General features: G+C 47.2%; 2 protein-coding genes across 2 annotated transcripts; one reads left to right on the forward strand and one right to left on the reverse strand.

Moving 5' to 3' along the window:
• Positions 1 to 3,351: 3,351 nt before the first annotated feature.
• On the reverse strand, positions 3,352 to 7,434 carry LOC136516416 (uncharacterized). Its single transcript, XM_066509803.1, has 3 exons — positions 6,732 to 7,434; positions 4,552 to 4,739; positions 3,352 to 4,279 (listed from the first exon to the last, which is right to left on the reverse strand). The coding sequence occupies exons 1-3, from the start codon at positions 7,372 to 7,374 to the stop codon at positions 3,758 to 3,760; spliced, it is 1,353 nt and encodes a 450-aa protein (XP_066365900.1). The 5' UTR covers positions 7,375 to 7,434; the 3' UTR covers positions 3,352 to 3,757.
• Positions 7,435 to 16,757: 9,323 nt separating this feature from the next.
• Positions 16,758 to 17,764, forward strand: LOC136519042 (uncharacterized). The gene has a single exon (XM_066512717.1). It carries the CDS (start codon positions 16,992 to 16,994, stop codon positions 17,478 to 17,480), a length of 489 nt encoding a protein of 162 aa, XP_066368814.1. The 5' UTR covers positions 16,758 to 16,991; the 3' UTR covers positions 17,481 to 17,764.
• Positions 17,765 to 18,726: the final 962 nt, after the last annotated feature.

Genomic DNA, 18,726 nt, shown 5'->3' on the forward strand with positions numbered 1-18,726 from the left:
CATCCTATGTATAGATGACATCCTACTTACTAGTGGTGATGTTAATCTGCCATTGAAGAAGAAGTACTTGTCCTCAAGTTTCAATGTGAATGATCTTGGTGAAGCCTCATTAGTTCTAGGAATTAAAATTCACCGAGATAGATGAAAAGGGGTATTAGAACTATCATAAAGACATACTTAGAAAAGATTCTAAAGAAATAAAGTATGCATGCGAGTAAACCTACGCCTGCTCCTATAGTCAAGGGTAATAGATTTGAGAACTTTCAGTGTTCTAGGAACCGATATGAGATCGATCAAATTAACATGGTTCCATATGCTTCAGCTGTTGGAAGCTTAATGAATATACAAGTAAGAACTTACCCTGACATAGCTTACGTATCCGGAATATTTTGGCAGAAATCCAGTTCAGATATAGATCACTGGAATGGTGTTAAGAATGTCTTGCAATTTTTTTGTAAAGTATCATAGGCCTCATACTGAGTAAGAAAGAACAAGTACTCTCAAATAGTTGTGGGTACAAATGTTAAGTTTTGGCGAGTTATGTAGTAAAATCCACAGTAGTTGCTAACACTCGCAGTTGAAGTATTATTGTGGAAAAGTTCCAATAAAACAGTTATGGTGTCATCAATAATGAATACCATATTATAGCTTGTCATGAGGCCTCAGGAACAGGCAAAAGTGGTTAAGGAAATATGTACCTGGATTTAACAATGGTAGTCAACAGCAATAACTATTTAAAGTAGTTAGCTCCTAAGACAACAGGTCAAGTGTGCTGCCAAACACATTGACATTAAGTTATATGTTGTAAAGGAGAAAATCCAGAATTATTTTGAAAGCATTGAGCATATAAGTACCAAGCAAGTACTTGCGGATCCGCTTACCAAAGGCTAACCACCCAGTGCGTTCAGAGAACACATAGTCGACACGAGTTTATGGGAAAGCCTACGATTCCTGGATACTAAGGGCCTAGTTGAGAATCTGTTTCAAAACAGAAATGTGCATTGTAGTTGTTTAATCTAATGGCAACTGACCGTGACGATGAGACACGCTTTATGCACTGATCTACGATGGAATGGAAAAAAATAAAGTTAAGTTTAAGTCATAAGGTGAGATTAAGGGAGAGAATGTTAGGTTGATCTCCACCAAGTTGGCCCAACGGCCAATTGGGCCCTTGATCCACGCCCTGATCGGAGACGCTCAACCGTTCTCCTGGCTGATAGACCCCCGTCGCGCAGTGTTATAAAGAGGATGGTGAGGGCCAGGGTGCAAGACACGAGGTTCACCGCAGTCGTCAGCGCCCCACCAAGGTTCCTAACCCTAGTCTGATCTAGAGGACGCGTTGTGAGCGACGGAAAGCTCCACCGCTTTCACCGCCGCCACTGGACCGCGTCTGCACTCCTGCCTTCTTCGAAACCCTAGCGAGCGCATCAAGCTACTGCTACTTTCTCATCGACGCCATGGCCACAATTTCACTAGACGAGGTACCTCATCGAGTCTTTATCTAAATAGAGTTTTTCAGGCCTTGATTGAGGTTAGGAATCAGTATTTGACACTGTACCACTTTCGTTTGTATTTGACAATTATTGTCCAATCATGGCCTAACTAGGCTCAAAAGATTCGTCTCGTAATTTACAATCAAACTGTGTAATTAGATATTTTTTTATCTATATTTAATACTCCATGCATGTGTCTAAAGATTTGATATGATGGAGAGAGAGTGAAAAAACTTGCAATCTAAACAAGGCCCCAGTTAGATCTGCATCCCGAGGTGACGTCATTTCTATCAATCAGCTCCATAGGAAACCGTATCAGCTTTTACAAGTCGTCGTTCCCGGTGTTTAGTTACCCAAAATGCAAACTTTGGCAATTCCCGTCACATCAAACTTGCGGTACATGCATGGAGTACTAAATGTTGACGAAATCAAAAACTAATTGCACAGTTTGGTTGTACTTTGCGAGACGAACGTTTTGAACCTAATTAGTCAACAATTGAACAATTATTACCAAATACAAATGAAACGATACAGTGTGCTACAGTGCTGGCACAGTAAATTTGCCACTGCCGAATCCGGCAACTAAACTAGGGCTAGAATGTGGAATGTGGAAAAAGAAGAATCGGGTGCCAAATGCAGGCAGCGCACATGGCTCCAATCCTGCGAGGAAAGAGGACAGAGAGCCTCCGCAACGTCCCCACCCATCGCGCTCGAGATGTCGGGACATAATCAGACACGCTTTCCCCGCCGGATGATGATCCCCATATAAACAGGTCCTTAGTTTGCCCCGTAAACAAGCTCGAGTTCCCGGACGGCGACGTGCCATCCGATCCGCCGGTGACACTCGCGCCCGGACGCGCGTGGATGCCGCCGCGTGAGACGGTAAAGCCGGACAGCGGCCGGTACAGCGTACGTACACGCATTTGGCACTTGGGAGCAAGAGCACGGCGTGTACCGTCCGTGCCTTTTTTTTTTTGAGCCGAACACAGCAGCAGGTGGCCGCGGTTTTTGGCCGGGGCAACTGGACGTGTCCGCCCCGTCCCATGTGCGTGCGCAGTTTGACTGCACGCGCCGTCGTCAGGTGCGGATTTGGTGCGTGCCGCGCACCAGCTCCCTCGCAACTGTCCGTCCAGCCTCACATGGGCTCCATCCAGAGTTCCAGACCGCTCTGGCTCTGCCGACCGGCGGATGGTCTCAGCCTCTCAGGTCAGACAGACGGAAACGCTCGCAGCCGCAGGCGAAGCACAGGCAGCACGCCGCACCCAGGGGCCAGGGCCGGCAACCTGCGTGCGCGAGACACGCTGAGTGGAACGGATGCCGATGCGATGCCCTGCCCTGCCCGGTGGGTCGGTCGCTTCACTCACTGCATGACTGGACAGTGAAAGAGAGACCGACGCTGGCTGCCAGAATTGGCCCGGCAGGCGGACGGCCTCCGCCGAAAGGCGGATGGTCCCGCCGCTCCCTCGCCCCGCACACCCGCCCGCGCCCACCTGACTCGATTCTGACCGCGCGGTTTCTGACGCAGAACATGGCACGCCACGAGCGCCATCCGCCATCCCCCGCGGCGCGTCCCCTCGCCTCGCTGCTGCCGGCGCCGGGCCTTTGCACCGAGCCCTGTGTCCAAGCCGACGGACACTGCTTGCTTCGCGTTCGCCGTTGCGTGGCTAACGCGCTGTCAGGACTCAGGACCATCAAACGTCAGATTCTGGCTATGTTTCAATTGGGGATAAAAAGAAATCAAGGGGCTTGAATGCTTGATGCAGCCCAGAATCAACAGGCCACGATAGCTTTGCCGAACACCGATTGTAAATATCATGAGTAGACACAGTTGCCAATCTTCATCAAGATCAGCTATTCAGATCTCAATTATTTGCTTGTATGAAATGGACCAGCGAGAACGAAACTCAGATCGACATAGTGGTAGTAGGTTTACACGAGGCCCAACCAGGAGCGCTCTCTATGTACAAGCTACAGGACGGGGCCAATAATACAGATGCAGAATGCAGTACTTGCCATTAGCACTAACACGGGCAGCAAGAGACATGCTTATTAATACGATTCCGCATCAGGGAGTATCAAGACCGAGCTGCTTGCTTGGATTCATTACTTCAGGACTCTAATAATAACAAAGCAATGATCCCTGGATGTGATCTCGGCCCTACTACTCCAATGAAGCCAGCATGTGGTTGCGCGGAGTGTCGGGGATCATCATGATTGTGCGCCAGGACCAGACTATGAGCTTACCTTGCCAACTTGGCTATTGCCTATTGCCCATCCCTTCTATTCCTATCATCGTCGTCCTCGTCATCCTCCAGATCACTGAATGATACGTCCTCCTCCCGCCCTAGTGAAGCTCTGTTGCCTGCCTGGCCAACCTCGTCGGTAGGATCGTCATCAGGCCATTCATCGGTAGGGTCGTCGTCAGGCCATTCGTCAACTTCCTCTTCGTCAGTCTCAAAGCGAAGCTTGGACTCGGGTGAAGCCTTGCTCTCCTTTGTCACTGCCAACTCTTCCTCAACCACTGACTTGTCAACCATTTCCACTTCAGTGGTTGAAATTGGGAATTTTCTGGACAGGATTCCGGGCATGATATCAGAAGAAGGTTCTTCAAACGATGATTTCTCTGGAGTATCGGCTTTATCTTGGATGATTGAAGGTTCAATCACCTTCTCTTCGGCAGGAGCAGTGGACGCATTCAAACTCTCTGATGATTCACCAGGAACCTTGGATCCCCTCCTATTCTGAGACTGTAAACTTTGCAACAACTGCTCCCTTGCTTCTAGGATCTGTGTAGATAACAAGATCATTAAGGTCCCTTATAAACATAGGTGGAAACAAAGCAAAAGCATGGCCCAAAAAAAATGAAAGATAAGGAAAGAAGCAGACTATGTTGTTCTACAACATGCAAAGCAAAACTGTAACTAACTGGTAAAAGTTTACTTATTTATTTACTAACCCTCTCATCCCTTGCAATAGGCATAGCACAGAAATCCTTAATTATATAAAAAAAAATGGGTCACAGAAGATAATATATACTCCAGATGATCCAGTATAATACCTGTGGCGTTGAAAGAAGTTCAGCATCTTGCTTATTGAGTTTCGAGTGCAAAAGCACAAAGTAGATCTTCCAGAAACATGCTTCAGTCATATCAGTAGAGAAAATCTGAACCTTTAAATCTGATAAGCCTGGCACAAGGTGCTCTATAGACAGTGCATGCACGTATTGAGCATCTGACAGTTCAAAATCTGAAGAAAGAAAGAAACTGTGTAAGACACAATGATGGGATATAGGAAAACAATGAGGTCCATTACACAAACTTTGAATGCACTTTGGAAGAAAAAAGATACAGCCTCAGGCGAACCATTCAAGGATAAAAATCTAAGGAAGATATGAGTAAACAGGAAAACATAGGACATAATCTACTTATTCCAGAAAATATTTACAACTGGAACACAAACCATATAGCAATGGAATTTCTTCCTGTGATCAATAAAACACAAAGCACTCATGCGGACAACAAATTTGTTGAAAGGTACTCCCTGCTCATGGAAATAGTATTACATATTACATATCATAGTGCAGGATGCAGAATCGTAATTTGATGATTTGATCCATTAACATTTTGATTATTTCTCATCCATAAATTATATGCTCCCAACCTGATTTTCAAAGAAAGTTTTACTTCCCATCAGGTTACAAAGTACTATATTAATGGCATTGTGCTCCTCAAACCAGACCCCCAGGGAGATTGGTACCACATTCATTCTATGAAACAAGTAATGATGCTTACAAAATTAACTTTATTTGACCAATCAAGTTCTACCAACGAAAAGATATTTAACAAGCTTTTAATATGTGATTAAGAAGGGCGGGCCTGGTGCAAGCGGTAGAGTCTTACCGCCTGTGACCTGAAGATCCCGGGTTCGAGTCGCGGTCTCCTCGCATTGCACAGGCGAGGGTAAGGCTTGCCACTCACACCCTTCCTCAGACCCCGCACAAAGCGGGAGCTCTCTGCACTGGGTACACCCTTTTTAATATGTGATTACATGCTGTACATTACGCTGTCCAGATTGCAAACTTAATCTTTTCCTTTCAACTTTTGTCATACAAAGCGAAAGTAGAATAATATAGGCTAGCAGGTATAAGCCTACAGCCAATATAGGTAACCCATAACTGTAACACTTAACACTTAACTACTCAAGCATAATTGCATGATGATATTTTCCAATTCCAGAGTAACAGCCTAGACCTATTTCATTACTTGCATAGAACTAAACTAGTCAAGTGAACCGGGCCATTCTCAAAAGTGCGAATTAAACGATATATTGCTGGGTCATGGCAAAACTAACTCAACAGCCAATAGTACCAGTAACCAAATACAGAATACATCCATGTTCAGTTGTTCACTGATCATAAATAAAATTATTAGAAAACCTATGCAGTATAACAAAGCATTCCAAGTTCCAACCAGAAACTATGGGTACTTGAACATTCATCAAAGGTCAATTACAATGTGAAAGTTCCTGAAACCTAAGTTTAGAAGGTTTCAGTTACATCCAAGCATGCTATCACCAATGATGTTAGAAGAAATTCAGAGCGTCCATAGGTAATTCATACTATTGTTCAAAATCTGTAAAGAATTGTGACATTAAACTAAAAGCCCAACAAAACTGAAGCATCTACCACTCTTATACCCTCTCTTCCCTCAGTAACATAAAAAATCTAACCACACAGAATCTTGAAGCAAAGATGCTAACTTCAGAGTGCCTTTCAACGACCTGGAACGTAAAATTTGAGACCTAATTACTAGTACTCTTTGTCAAGCAACATTCACAAATGTAATCACTATGGGATGCCCTGTTTTGTGCAAAAGATATGTGTTGACGCTAATTAGGTTACATTTTTGCTGTCAACAATATGCAGAAGTAATTTGTACCACTTAAGGATCAAATCAATGACATACTACAATCCAATAAATATTTTTCTATTTACTTATGAGGAATAGCAGGAGCAATCCCCCTCATTAAAATTAAGTGAAAGAATCTAACGATCATTAATTATCTTTCAAAAATCAATCATTAGTTCTGAACCAAGTTTTCCCCCTCCAATCACTTCCCTTCCGCGTCAATAGCGACCAAATGCTTAAGTAGAGTATACATGTATGGAAAGCGCACTATTTCATCAAAATGCACCGTGATTTTGAAAAATCACACCACTAGCAGGCCCTTAATTCATACCATCTGCATAGCGCTCGCTGATGAAGAGGGGGAAATCGAGCCATGTCTCTGGCCGCGTGGAGATGTGCCTGACGAACACCACCACTTCCTCGGTGACGCCGGGCACGGGGTCCCCCTCGTCCGCCTCCCCTTGCCCGAACGGCAGGAGCGACGAGGCGATCTTGGAGATCTCGGCGACGGCCAAGTTGTTCTGCAGCATCGAGAAGCCGCTCCGCACCCTTCCGCCTATCTCTGCCAGATCGCTGCGTATCCCCGCAATCCGGGGGGACAGCACCGTGGCATCCTCCCCGTCCTCAATCCCCTCCTCTTCCCCTTGTGCCGGAGTCGCGGCGCGCGGGGTGGAGGCCTCCGGCGGGCTCGGGGGCGGTGCGAGGAAGGAGGCGACGCCCCAGAGGCGGCGGGTGAGCGTTTCGGTGAGCTCGGAGATGTCGTCCTTGACGCCGCGGCTCGGCGTGCCGGGCTGCTCGGGCTCCCCGGCCAGAGGGCCCACGTTAGGGCTGCGGTCGCGCGGCGAGGACTCCTCCTCCTCCGGCCCTGCCCCGCTCTGTGCGGAGGCGGGGTCGGAGTCGGAGTCGGCCTCGTCGGCGTCGGAGCCGCGCGGCGAGGAGAGGGTGGCCGCGATGGAGCGCGCGAGCCACGACATGGCGCCGGAGCGTGCGTGCGAGAAAGAGAGCCGCGGGTTGGGGGCCTTTTACATTTTTACGCTTACCACTTTACCACATTTGAGAAAATTTTAGTTTTAATTTACCATATTTGTACATGTGGCATGCCACGCTAGCTCGACACGCTGATGTCTAGTCAGCACGAGCATATGAAATGTCGTTGCTACCCCTACCTTGCTCCTCTCTCTCTATTCCCGATAGCTGAGTCTCGCAGCACCTGTCACTTCTAGGTGAACCTCACTCGTCAGCTTCGTCTTCCAACTCCAACACCTGGGTGGGAGACAGCCAATCGGCCAATCTATCCGGCGGCAAGGACAGAAAGATAGGGAGTCACCACTCACGAGTCAAGACAAGACTCCAAAGGTGCTCACATGTCACAAGCAGGGAGCCAAGGAGGATAGTGGTGACTGGTGTCCAGCTCCGGACGGGCAGCCGGCGGACGCACAGGCGCACGCCGCACCCACACAACGGCCAGTGCGGACGCACCACAGAGCTCGGAGCAGCATGGCGTGAGGAAGCCGAGGAGGAGGCGCGCGAGCAGCAGCTCTACCGTAGCCTCGCCGGCACGGGCGCGAGCAGCTCCCCTGCGGCCTCGTCGGCGCACGTGCGAGCAGCAGCTCCGCCACGGCCTCACGAGCGCGCAGAGAGGGAGGCCGAGGTGGTGGCTCACCCGCTGGGGAGCTCACATGGGGAGCAGCTGCTTCGACGAGCTGGGCGTGAAGGCTGTGCCGAGCCTGTGGTGCGTGCCACATCCGGGCGCTGGGCGATGGAGCTCTGGCCATGGGCGATGGAGCTCCGGCGAGCTGTCTCCCATCCAGGTGCTGAAGCTGGAAGACAAAGCTGACGAGTGGGGTCCACCTGAAACTGACAGATGCCGCGGGACCCAGCTATCAGGGATGGAGAGAGAGGAGCAAGGTAGAGGTAGCAACGACATTTTACGTGCTCAGGCTGACTAGGCGACAGCGTGTCGAGCTGGCGTGGCATGCCACATGCGCAAATGTGGTAAATCTAAAACTAAAACTTCTCTTATCTGGTAAAGTTATAAGTGTCATTCTAAGAGTGATATTCGGATGAGTGCCAATCTTTATAATGGTAAAAATGTAAAAGCTCCTGGATTGGGTCGGCCGGTCAGGTCATGTCAGTCGATGAAAACAGGAAAATCTGCTACGATACCGTGTACCGTTAGAAAAATAATTTAGAATTTACTCCGTAGAACATAGTAGCAAAATTAATGGGTGCGTTGCAACGGGAGAACACTTGTATATGTATGGGTGATATTCAAATGGCACCACCAAAAATACATTAAAAATGGCATACTCAGTGCAGAGAGCCCCCACTCTGTGTAGGGTCTGAAAAAGGGTGTCAGTGACAAGCCTTACCCTCGCCTGTTGAAAGCTCTAGTTTGATTTTGGTTAATTGATGAAACCCTAAGTGCTAACCTAATTTATCAAAGTAATTATGAGATAGGTAGCACCACTCCAAGTAATGAAGCAATGGTAAATATTATGGTGATGGTGATGGCATGGTGATGATCAAATGCTTGAACTTGAAAAAGAAGAAAGAGGAAAACAAAAGGCTCAAGGCAAATGTATAAATAGTAGGAGCCATTTTATTTTAGTGATCGAGACACTTAGTGAGTGTGATAACATTTAGGATCGATAGCCGTACTATTAAGAGGGGTAAAACTCGTATTGAAATACGGTTATCAAAGTGCCACTAGATGCTTACTCATTGCATATGCATTTAGGATCTAGTGGAGTGCTAACACCCTTAAAAATATTTGTGAAAATATGCTAACACATGTGCACAAGGTGATACACTTAATGGTTGTCACATTTGAGCAAGGGTTAGAAACTTCACCGACGGAGTGTCCGCCCGTAGAGTACGGATAGTCCGACGGTGCCACCGGCGCTCTATATAGAAAAGACGGAGGTCACTGTAAGTGACCGGACACTGGTCTCGGTTGGACCGGCGCGTCCAGCCAGTGGCAGTCGAGGGCGCGCTGTTTTGGTCTCATGACCGGACGCTGGCGTGAAAACTGACCGAACGCTCAGGGCATGAGTCCGGTCAGTCTGACGTATGATGACGTTGAGTGACCGGACACTGGGTGTGTCCGGTCGAGTATGACCAGACGTGTCCGGTCGTGATTTCTTGCTTCTAGATGCTTACTGGAAACGACCGGACGTTGAGGTTCATCGTCCGGTCACTTCGCAACAGCACGTTCGGTCATCACTTAACTGTTGGGATCGGGCGCTCAGTATTTGAAGAGAAGGGACACATGACGTGCATCGCACGACCGGACGCTGGGGTCCTACAGCCAGTCGATATGACTGGAGCGTCCAGTCACTTCGTGTTTAGTGCAGTGAGTAGCCCAACGGCTCTATTTCGTGGGAGCTTCTATTTAAGCCCCATGGCCGGCTCAAGCTCACCCTCTTGGCCATTTACATTGACATAGCAACCTTGTGAGCTTAGCCAAAGTCCTTCCACTCATCTCCATCATTGATCCATCATCATTGTGAGATTGGGAGAGAATCCATGTGTATTGCTTGAGTGATTGCATCTAGAGGCACTTGGTATTCGTGTTTCGCTGCGGGATTCACTTGTTTCTCTTGGTGGTTGCCACCACCTAGATGGCTTGGAGCAGCGAGGATCGTTGAGCGGAGGTTGATGATTATCTCTGGCTCCGATCATGGTGATTGTGAGGGGTCTGGTGCCTTTCTTGACGGAGCGTCGAAAGGTAACTCTAGTGGATTACTCGTATCATTGAGTTACCTCACTTATGGGTAGATTCTTGCGGTATCTAATTGTGTGGACAAGGTTTGTGCAACACATCTTAACCGTCGAACCACCAAGTGTTGGTCGACACAACGGGGACTAGCGTGCCGGTAAGCACGTGAACCTCGGGAGAAAAATTGGTTGTCTCTTGCCCTTTGGTATTCTCCCGGTGATTGATTTAGTATTCATCTTGTGATTGGTTCACTCCTCTACACGGTGGTATAATAACCCTACTCACTTATTTATATTCTTGCAAACTAGTTGTAGCAAGCTTTTTAGTGTAATTAGAATTGAGAGCTTGCTTTATTGTTTTAAGTTCATCTAGTGGAGCTCTTTAGTGTAGCAAGTGTGAGAGCTCTTAGTAAGTAGTGACATAGAAAATTGTGTCTAGAGATCATAACAACTAGAATTGTTGGATATGTGGCTTGCAACCTTTGTAGAGCTAGAGCAAGTTTGCATTTCGCTATTTGTTATACTAATCAAATTGCTCTAGTTGATTTGTAGATTTTTAAATAAGCTATTCACCCTCCTCTAGTCATATTAGGACCTTTCACCTGTGCAATACGAGGAGACCGTGACTCGAACCCGGGACCTTCTGGTCATAGGCGGTAAGACTCTACCGCTTGCACCAAAAATACACTAAAATTGTTCTTTTGCCAAAGCATCATGCAAAGCTAATGTGGGTATCCATTTGAATAACTAACTATATGTTTCACATGCTCACAGCTTTTTCTCATATGATAATGAAAAAACCAATTTGCTCATAACAATGAGAAGAGATGACAGTGTCATTCTCTGAACTAAGACTGTAATGAAACATCTTAAAGTTGAGTTATCTGATACAAAGTGCAGTGAAGCATCTAAAGTTCAGTTTGATACAAAGGTAATTTTGAACTTTCAATTAATAACTAACTAAACATGTACAAAATTGGTTAAATTAACCATGTCCAACTCCAACTTCAGAACTATTTTGAAATTTCTTCCAGCATCGGTGTTATGGTTGCTTTTGGTACTTGATCACAGCTCCATAACGTTTATATCCCCCTCTTAGGTGTGCACAACCTCTACTAGGCTCCAGGGTGTCTCTGATTATACAAAAATAAATGTGAGATGGAAACTTTTCTAATCAATTCACCCACTGAAAATAGATACCATTCATTCACTAATTATGTGCAGAGAATAAACATTCAATCCATTGCATTAGAGAGAACATGGCAGCAAACACAGGAGGTGTGACTTTGGCTATTAGAACACTAGTTGGTTGCAGCACATATAAGAATGGAAGACGCAAGCACTGAGATGGATGGTTTAGTCATTAGAACAGAAGGCAAAAGAACAATTTGCCGAAGTGTATTGTGGTGTGCTCAGTCATTGGATGACTGTAAGTTTGCTATCAGTGATGAACAATTTGCTGAATTGTTTTCTCTATAGAGTATAGAGTAAGCAATTTTAGGTTGAGACATAAATGAGGTTGACTATTCACTATTATTATTCATTTATCAACAAAACACAAGGACTTAAGAGTCTTGAACCAAAGGGTAATGGCAGCGGGACTTACCTGGATCAATGGAAGCTTGGGTAACAGGTGCCGAACGATTTCAATGCTGGATGCAGAAACTCTGCATGCTCTTGCAGAATTGAGGACAATTAGACTCTCAAAAACTTAAAGTGGAAATCACTGTAGAGAGGTACACCTAGAACTACATTTTTCCCCTTTGTGATTTGTGAATTCAAGTACGCAAAGAATTTATTAAACCAACAAATGGAGGATTAGTGTGTGTTTGCTGGCTATAATCAAGTTAACCAAATACAGTTGCTCCCCACTCCTTTTTACATTCAGGAGTTACAAAAAACATGGATATTTTACATACATGCATGCAAGAGTAAGTTCTTATATCTTCTAAATTTTGAAATAAACATTTTCTAAATTTTAAGATATATAAAACTTCTGAATCCAATATTTGTACTTCTGAATCTTTGAATGGAAGAACAAAAATAACAATCTTTGCCCCAAACGTGGATTAATCTGACCAAACTAAATAGGCATATCTCTAAGGAAACACATATTTAGAATGGTGTGGTCGTTTGGAAACAGAAAATATGCTTGGATCTTGCAAAAGAGCACTACGATACCGCAACTGCTCTTATTGGAATTGACATGAGAGAAGGATTTTACAGGGGGACATGCCGGCACCAATATTTTCAAGCTGATATCAACCATTCATACATGAGAAGGAACCTTAAGCCCCATACATAGTCGGATATTTTTATAATGCAATGCACAGACAACACAACAGTTATAGCTTTGAATTTTTTGAAGTAAAAAAAACAAGTTAGCAAGGTCTCAATATTATTACCATCATGTCCAGCTGAGTTGAGTGCTTCCAAAATTCTTTCATGGCCTCTCTTTGATTGGTTCCATTTCTGAGTGTGCACTGAAATACAGAAGCTCACTTAGAAGATAGTCAAAAATTTGTTAAACAGAAAAAAAAATCCTTAAGAGGATGTGTTGATACTGAACAACAACAAATATGGTGTCTTCCAACATACCTTATTCATTGCCGACACGACTTTGCTTCCACCTTTCATTCCATAAGTAAGAGATTGAAGTGCCTGCATGTTGGCACCTACAGGGGAATCAAGTCAAGGAATAAATGGTAGACCAAATATATTCACATGCCGCTGCTTCAAGAATGAAAGAACAATTCTAGTCAATTTTCAATAACAGTAGCAGCCAAGGAATCAAAGAATGCCATCTATACTATCAAGTAGACAGATAAATCAGCAAAATGATCTTAAGTTCAAGAAAAAGACATGACGTTTTAAGTTCAAGAAAAAGATATTTCGTTGTCCCTCAAACCACCTATGGATGTCCATCATCGTTCACCAACCCCTTTATGCTCATGACCACATATAAGAAAACAAAAGCATGAATTAATTAGAGATTTATTCACAGCAATGAAGCATTACAAAAATCACAAGAATCATGCAGCAGCTCATTGGGTCCCTCGTCTGCTGTCAGTGTGCTGTGCACCTTAACTGCAGGCAAAGTATGCTCATGTTTCAGTGTCAAAGTTGACACCAATGCACCTTAACTAATATCAGGGTTATAGGTGGAACTCTAAACACAATTGAGAAGGTTTCGGTTGTCAGTTGTAACATAAACAAACATAAGTTACCTGACAAAGATGCAAGAGAGTGGATACAATTGTGGATAGCCACTTGCTACTAACCATCTACTGGTTGATTAATGCAATGATGTCCTTGATACACTTGTTCAACACAATATTGTCATGAACAGATTCAACCATGCTAAAATCCGGTAGCCATCAAGTAACATGTATTTTAAAAATAATAAAAATAAGGAACATAAATGGATCCTCTTAAATCTTAATAACACTAATCTACCAGGAGCCTTGCTCACCTCCCACGAATCAGGCTGTCGTAGACTCGTAGTTGCCCTCTCCTCGCTCGTGTGCAGGCCTCCAGAGCCGCGGTAGCCTCCTATGCAGCCGGCCATCAGAGCAACTCTCGAGGCGCTCGCGTGGGTCGCTGGAGCCACCCTCGCCATGCTCGCGTGGGTCGCCGGAGACACGCGTAACCTTGGAGGGGCGTCCGCCAGGGCCGCCACAGGGGCGTGCTCGCCCGCCGCCTGGGAGCTCGCCCGTCGTGGGGGCCGATCCCGCCCGCCAGGGAAGACGGGGCATCTGGATCGAGTTTCACCAAGGTCGCGTGTGTCTCATCCTCCACAGGGCTGTGGTCCGCAACCGCTGTCTCGCTACAGAGACGAAGGTGGAAGCAACACCCTAGGGTTCGGGGAGGTGAGTTAGGGAAGGGATCTAGAGGGATGCTGGGTGCGGGAAGAGCATGGGGCCGTCGGACGGCGCGATAAGCGATGGGGCGGGCGGCACATCGACGCGGGGCAAGGCAGGGGCGAGTCGGCGGCGTACTGGGTGGACGCCGCCGTGAGGAGCAAGACAGGTAGCCTCAGCTTAGCGGCTTCATGGCAGAGAGGGAGGCGTGGGCGAGCAGCGGCATGGGCGAGGGGGAGGCAGTGTGGGAGAGGAGGTGGCTACGTGCGCGTGAGGGAGCGCGATTGGAGCGAGATCGCGGGAGGGGATGGAGGGGCGCCGGGGGAAGCGGAAAAGCGAGCGAGGCATCGCACGCCGGGGGAAGCGAACAAGCGAGCGAGGCATCACACGCTGGGTCGACGATTCCCTTATAAATGTTTTAGTTGTAGAGACTAGATATATGCCCTTGCGTTTGCACGGAGAATATTAATTTTTGTCCATGCTTATTTGCACTAATTTGATCTTTTCAGAAAATAATAAAAGTTAATAGACTTTTTTGCATTAGAACCCCTAAACTATTTATAAATTCATTGAGGCCTAAAAAGGAACAGTCGAGACCAATTTAGTAGAAAAATAGCATAATGAGTTAGTGTCGAAAGTTGTTAGCATTGGCCTTGCTCCGTGTCTAAAAAACCTTAGGAGACACGAAGGAAAATTAAGTGTACTGTGGACCTATAGTTTCAAGAACTTACCATTTTGTTGTGGCCTCGGGGAAGCACGGCAGCTCTGCTGCTCAGAGCACGAGAATGAAGTCGAGGACTGTGAAGCCACACCCTCCGTCTACCGGGGTTGCCGCTGCACGCCCTCCTCGTGCCGAGGTGAATAAAAAACAGATGAGGCCTTCCAATGCTGTCGTCCCTTAAAGTTTTCAGTCTGTTCGTTTCGGCTTATTCGCTCGTATCTGATTTATAATTTACGACTTAAACAATGTTTTTCTCTCACCCAAATCAGTCAGCAGTACTTTCAGCCATGGCTTATAAGCCAATTCAGCCGAAATGAACAGGGTGAAACAGAGTGCCGGCGAAGTGCAGCGATGCTGGCTGCGGCGAGGAAGGATGGGGCAGCGGGGATCCCTCCTCTGTCACATATCAGGGAGGTCCAGAGTCCGTGTGGACGATTCAGAGTGAGCGGGGCGACGGCATCGCTGCGACAGGGTCGAGCGGGGCGAACGAAGACGATTCCGGTTGGCATTACCTGCAGGCACAAGAAACTTCGCAGTAGATGGCTTTGAGGAAGATGCGGCCGCCGTCGGCGGGGAGGCAATGCGACAGCTTCACGCGGCACTGTGCCTCGGCGTAGCACAGCTGGCGTTCCGTGGGGGAGCCGGAGAGGTAGGTCATGCACTGCCGGAGGCTGAACATGGTGGTGTTTCCCTCGCGGGAGCCAGTGGTGCCGAAGCCCGAGCACGTCATGTTCTGGCAAATCATCTTCAGGGTAGTGACAAAACTCACGTCGATGGTCTCCGCGTCTATCGTCTGCGTCGCCATGCGCACACCGTGTCGAGGATCACCGGCATGTCCGCATCATCATCAGCACCAGCGGCGACGGCCACAGCGCTGAAGGGGCAGTAGTCCCGTTGTGTTGGTCATGGCCGCCGCCACCGCTGCATTAGCGCCACACAGAAAGTCCTTGCGCATTACTGTACTGGTGTAAAGTGTAACTAGTGGTGTAGACTATGTTTTTTTTTTTCATAATATTTGATGTTTCTGTTTGTGCATGTTTGCATGTGGGCATGCAGGGTTTGCAAACGACACTGCGAACTCTGAAGGGGCGAGCGGTTAAAAACGAAAACGGGTTCGGCGTTTTTTTCCCTACGGAAGGGCTCGGACGATTCTTTTTTTTACTGAAAGGGGTCACAGACGATACTTTACGTATATTTTAGGTGTAGAGATAGAGATATAATTTAGACCTTGATATATGTGTGTTGACGGGTATTAAATTGATTGATCTATAGATTATTACAAATTTACAATAGTAATGTTACTGTAACAGCCCAGAGCTGACAAGTTTGTTGAAACTGAAACTTTTGGGTGATTCTTGTGTCGTGTAAATATGTGCAACTCTGCTTGCTCATGCTAATTGCCGAAAGCCTAAGTTTGGTGTACAAGGCGGGAGCCGATGCCAGCCTTCACTGTCAGCAAGCTAAAACTTTATGCATTTGGATCACGTTTGCATCAAAGAATTCTCGAGTCCAAACTCGAATTCTATCTTAACTGTTTTAAGCTATGGGAGTACTGAAACAGTAAAAGGACAGGTGAGGACCGTACCAACAACGCAGACAAATTCAATCTAGCTATCGCTTGACATGTTCAGGAAAAATACGAGAAAAACGATCCAGTCATCCAATCTGGCTATCGCTGGATGATCCAGTCATCCAGCGCCATTGTGTTCTTCCTTGTCCTGATAAAGCAGGGCAGCAAGACAAGCATGTGATTTGCAGCGCATAAAAAAAATGACTTGTCCCCGAAACCGCAATCCCGTGCATCCGATTTGGGCCAAATTACTGGCGACTTTGACGAGTTCGGAGTTCCGATGTCCTGCTGAACATTTCTTTCCCCAGCGCCTTTGACCACCGCGGCACTCGCTGTTTGCCTTTACAAAATCATGGGCGCTGCAACTAGTTCAAAGCATCAACCATCAAGCAAGAGTGTCCTAGCTTCCACGAAGCAAGCGGCAGCCACTAACCCTCCTTCTCTTTATATATATATATGACCGGTAAAAGACAATCATCCCCTACTCATGCTCATCCGGAGATCGATCGTCTCGTCCGCTGTCCAACCCCACGCGCTCGCACCCTCCTCGCCATTGACTTGCGCAGCGCCCGCGCGGGTCTGCGTGTCTTCTCCTACAAAATCAGCAGGCTGAAAGGCTCGATCCACTCTGCCAGATCGCTTGGTTTCCCACTGTGATTTCTTGTTGGTTCCCGGCCGGCTTTCTTCGTGCTCTGCGGCGGAGGACAGAGGAGTGGAGAGATGAGCAGCAAGAAGACGGCGGAGGGCAGCAGCAAGCTGGGGCGGTGGCTGGGCGCGCCGGTGCGGGCGCTGTCGCGGGCGTGCGACTCGTACGTGCGCGGGATGTCGGCCTGCGCGGGGCGGATGCCGGCGCCCGAGGGCACGTACGCCGTCCGCGGCGGGTTCGCGCCGGGGACCTTGCATGCCGCGACGTTCTCCCGGAGCCGCGGCGGGGACGAGGAGGACCTCAACGAGCTCGTCCGCGCCTTGTCCCTGCGCCAGGCGGCGGCTTCGGCGGCGGCGACGACGGTCCCGGTCCGCAGCCGGAGCGTGGCGGTGGGGCGGATCGACGAGGACGCGCCGTGCGAGTTCGGCGCCGACGACGTCGTGCGCATCGGCGGCCCCGCCGTGCGCAGGGCCCGCAGCGTCGCCCTGGGCAGCGCCGGCCTCGCCGCCCGCACTGGGTACGGCCCCGCATACAAGCTGGGAGCGGGCGTCGTGCGCGGCTGATCCGTCCGGTCCGTTCGTCGGCGCATGCAAGCAACGGCGGCGCCGGCAAGGCGGCAACGTCCTGTCTTACGTGTGCATAACTAGCTCGACTTCTTCAGCGTTCGTAGCTCTTAGTGCTAAAGTACATCATCTCAGTTGTTGTTTCCTGCGTGATGTTTGTTTAGAGATCTGGATTTGTCACAACTTGGCGGTGGCGGCCATGCGAGCAAGGGACGATAGCGCCACACATGCGTGTGAAAGATCGGAACGTGTGTCCAAGCAACGATCTGGTGTACAATATACAATCTACGTACCTACCGTACTAGCTATTGTGAACTCGTACGAATCGGTCGCCATTGTTTTACCTTCGGCGTATGTTTAGGGTACTCTGCAATAGTTAAACTCGTCCTCGCTTCTCAGCATGCATTACGTACTCTGCTAGAAAGAATGAGCATTTCCAATGTTTTTTCCTGTGCAATTAATTTTATAATTAGTTTATGTTTAGTCCTCATAGTTAGGGGCTGTTTGGTTTTTGCAGGAACTCCTAAAATTTCTGTCACATCGAATATTTGGACACATGCATAGAGTATTAAACATAGACTAATTACGAAACTAATTACATAACTTGCGACTAATTTGCGAGACGAATCTTTTAAGCCTAATTAGTCCATACGTGGTGCTACAGTAAACATATGTTAATAACAGATTAATTAGGCTTAAAAAATTCGTCTCGAAAATTAGCCTCCATCTATGTAATTGGTTTTGTAATTAATCTATATTTAAAGCTTCTTATTAATATCTAAATATTCGATGTGACATAAATTTTAGAAACAATTAAAGAACCAAACATTAATGTGACGAATGAACTTTAGCCATGGATTCAGACACGGTTAGTATGTGTCGTTGTCCGTGAGTACTATCTTTGCGTACAGTATGCAAGGGTCTGCATCAGTGCACAGGTGTTTGGATGCAGGCATGCAGCCACTCGTCTCGCTTTTATTCCGATCAGTGTGACTTGACAATGTTGAGGTTATTTTCCTATGGCCCTGCTAGGCTTACCTTACAAGTCGATTTATTTAGTTTTTTTTTCTTTAATCAAAATAGTATTTTTCTTTCATAATATTTTAACTTTGACTTATTTTTTCACTCAATTTCAACCAAACGAACGGCTTACCGAATCGATTCATGGGCCCATAGCTACGCGCTGCTGACCTGCAGCTGCATGCCTGCATCACACCCGGCAAGCGATGCCGCCGGTGAGCACGCA

The sequence above is a fragment of the Miscanthus floridulus genome, chromosome 17, assembly GCF_019320115.1.
Source record: "Miscanthus floridulus cultivar M001 chromosome 17, ASM1932011v1, whole genome shotgun sequence".
Lineage (NCBI taxonomy): Eukaryota > Viridiplantae > Streptophyta > Magnoliopsida > Poales > Poaceae > Miscanthus > Miscanthus floridulus.

Bases quoted from the DNA above. Each gene is read 5' to 3' on its own strand.
- LOC136519042 (XM_066512717.1), top strand. From the start codon at position 16,992: ATGAGCAGCAAGAAGACGGCGGAGGGCAGCAGCAAGCTGGGGCGGTGG.
- LOC136516416 (XM_066509803.1), bottom strand. From the start codon at position 7,374: ATGTCGTGGCTCGCGCGCTCCATCGCGGCCACCCTCTCCTCGCCGCGC. The intron at 4,740-6,731 runs GTATGAATTAAG...TTCTTTCTTCAG, and splicing joins CAGCGAGCGCTATGCAGATG to ATTTTGAACTGTCAGATGCT. The intron at 4,280-4,551 runs GTATTATACTGG...TTATCTACACAG, and splicing joins AACTTCTTTCAACGCCACAG to ATCCTAGAAGCAAGGGAGCA.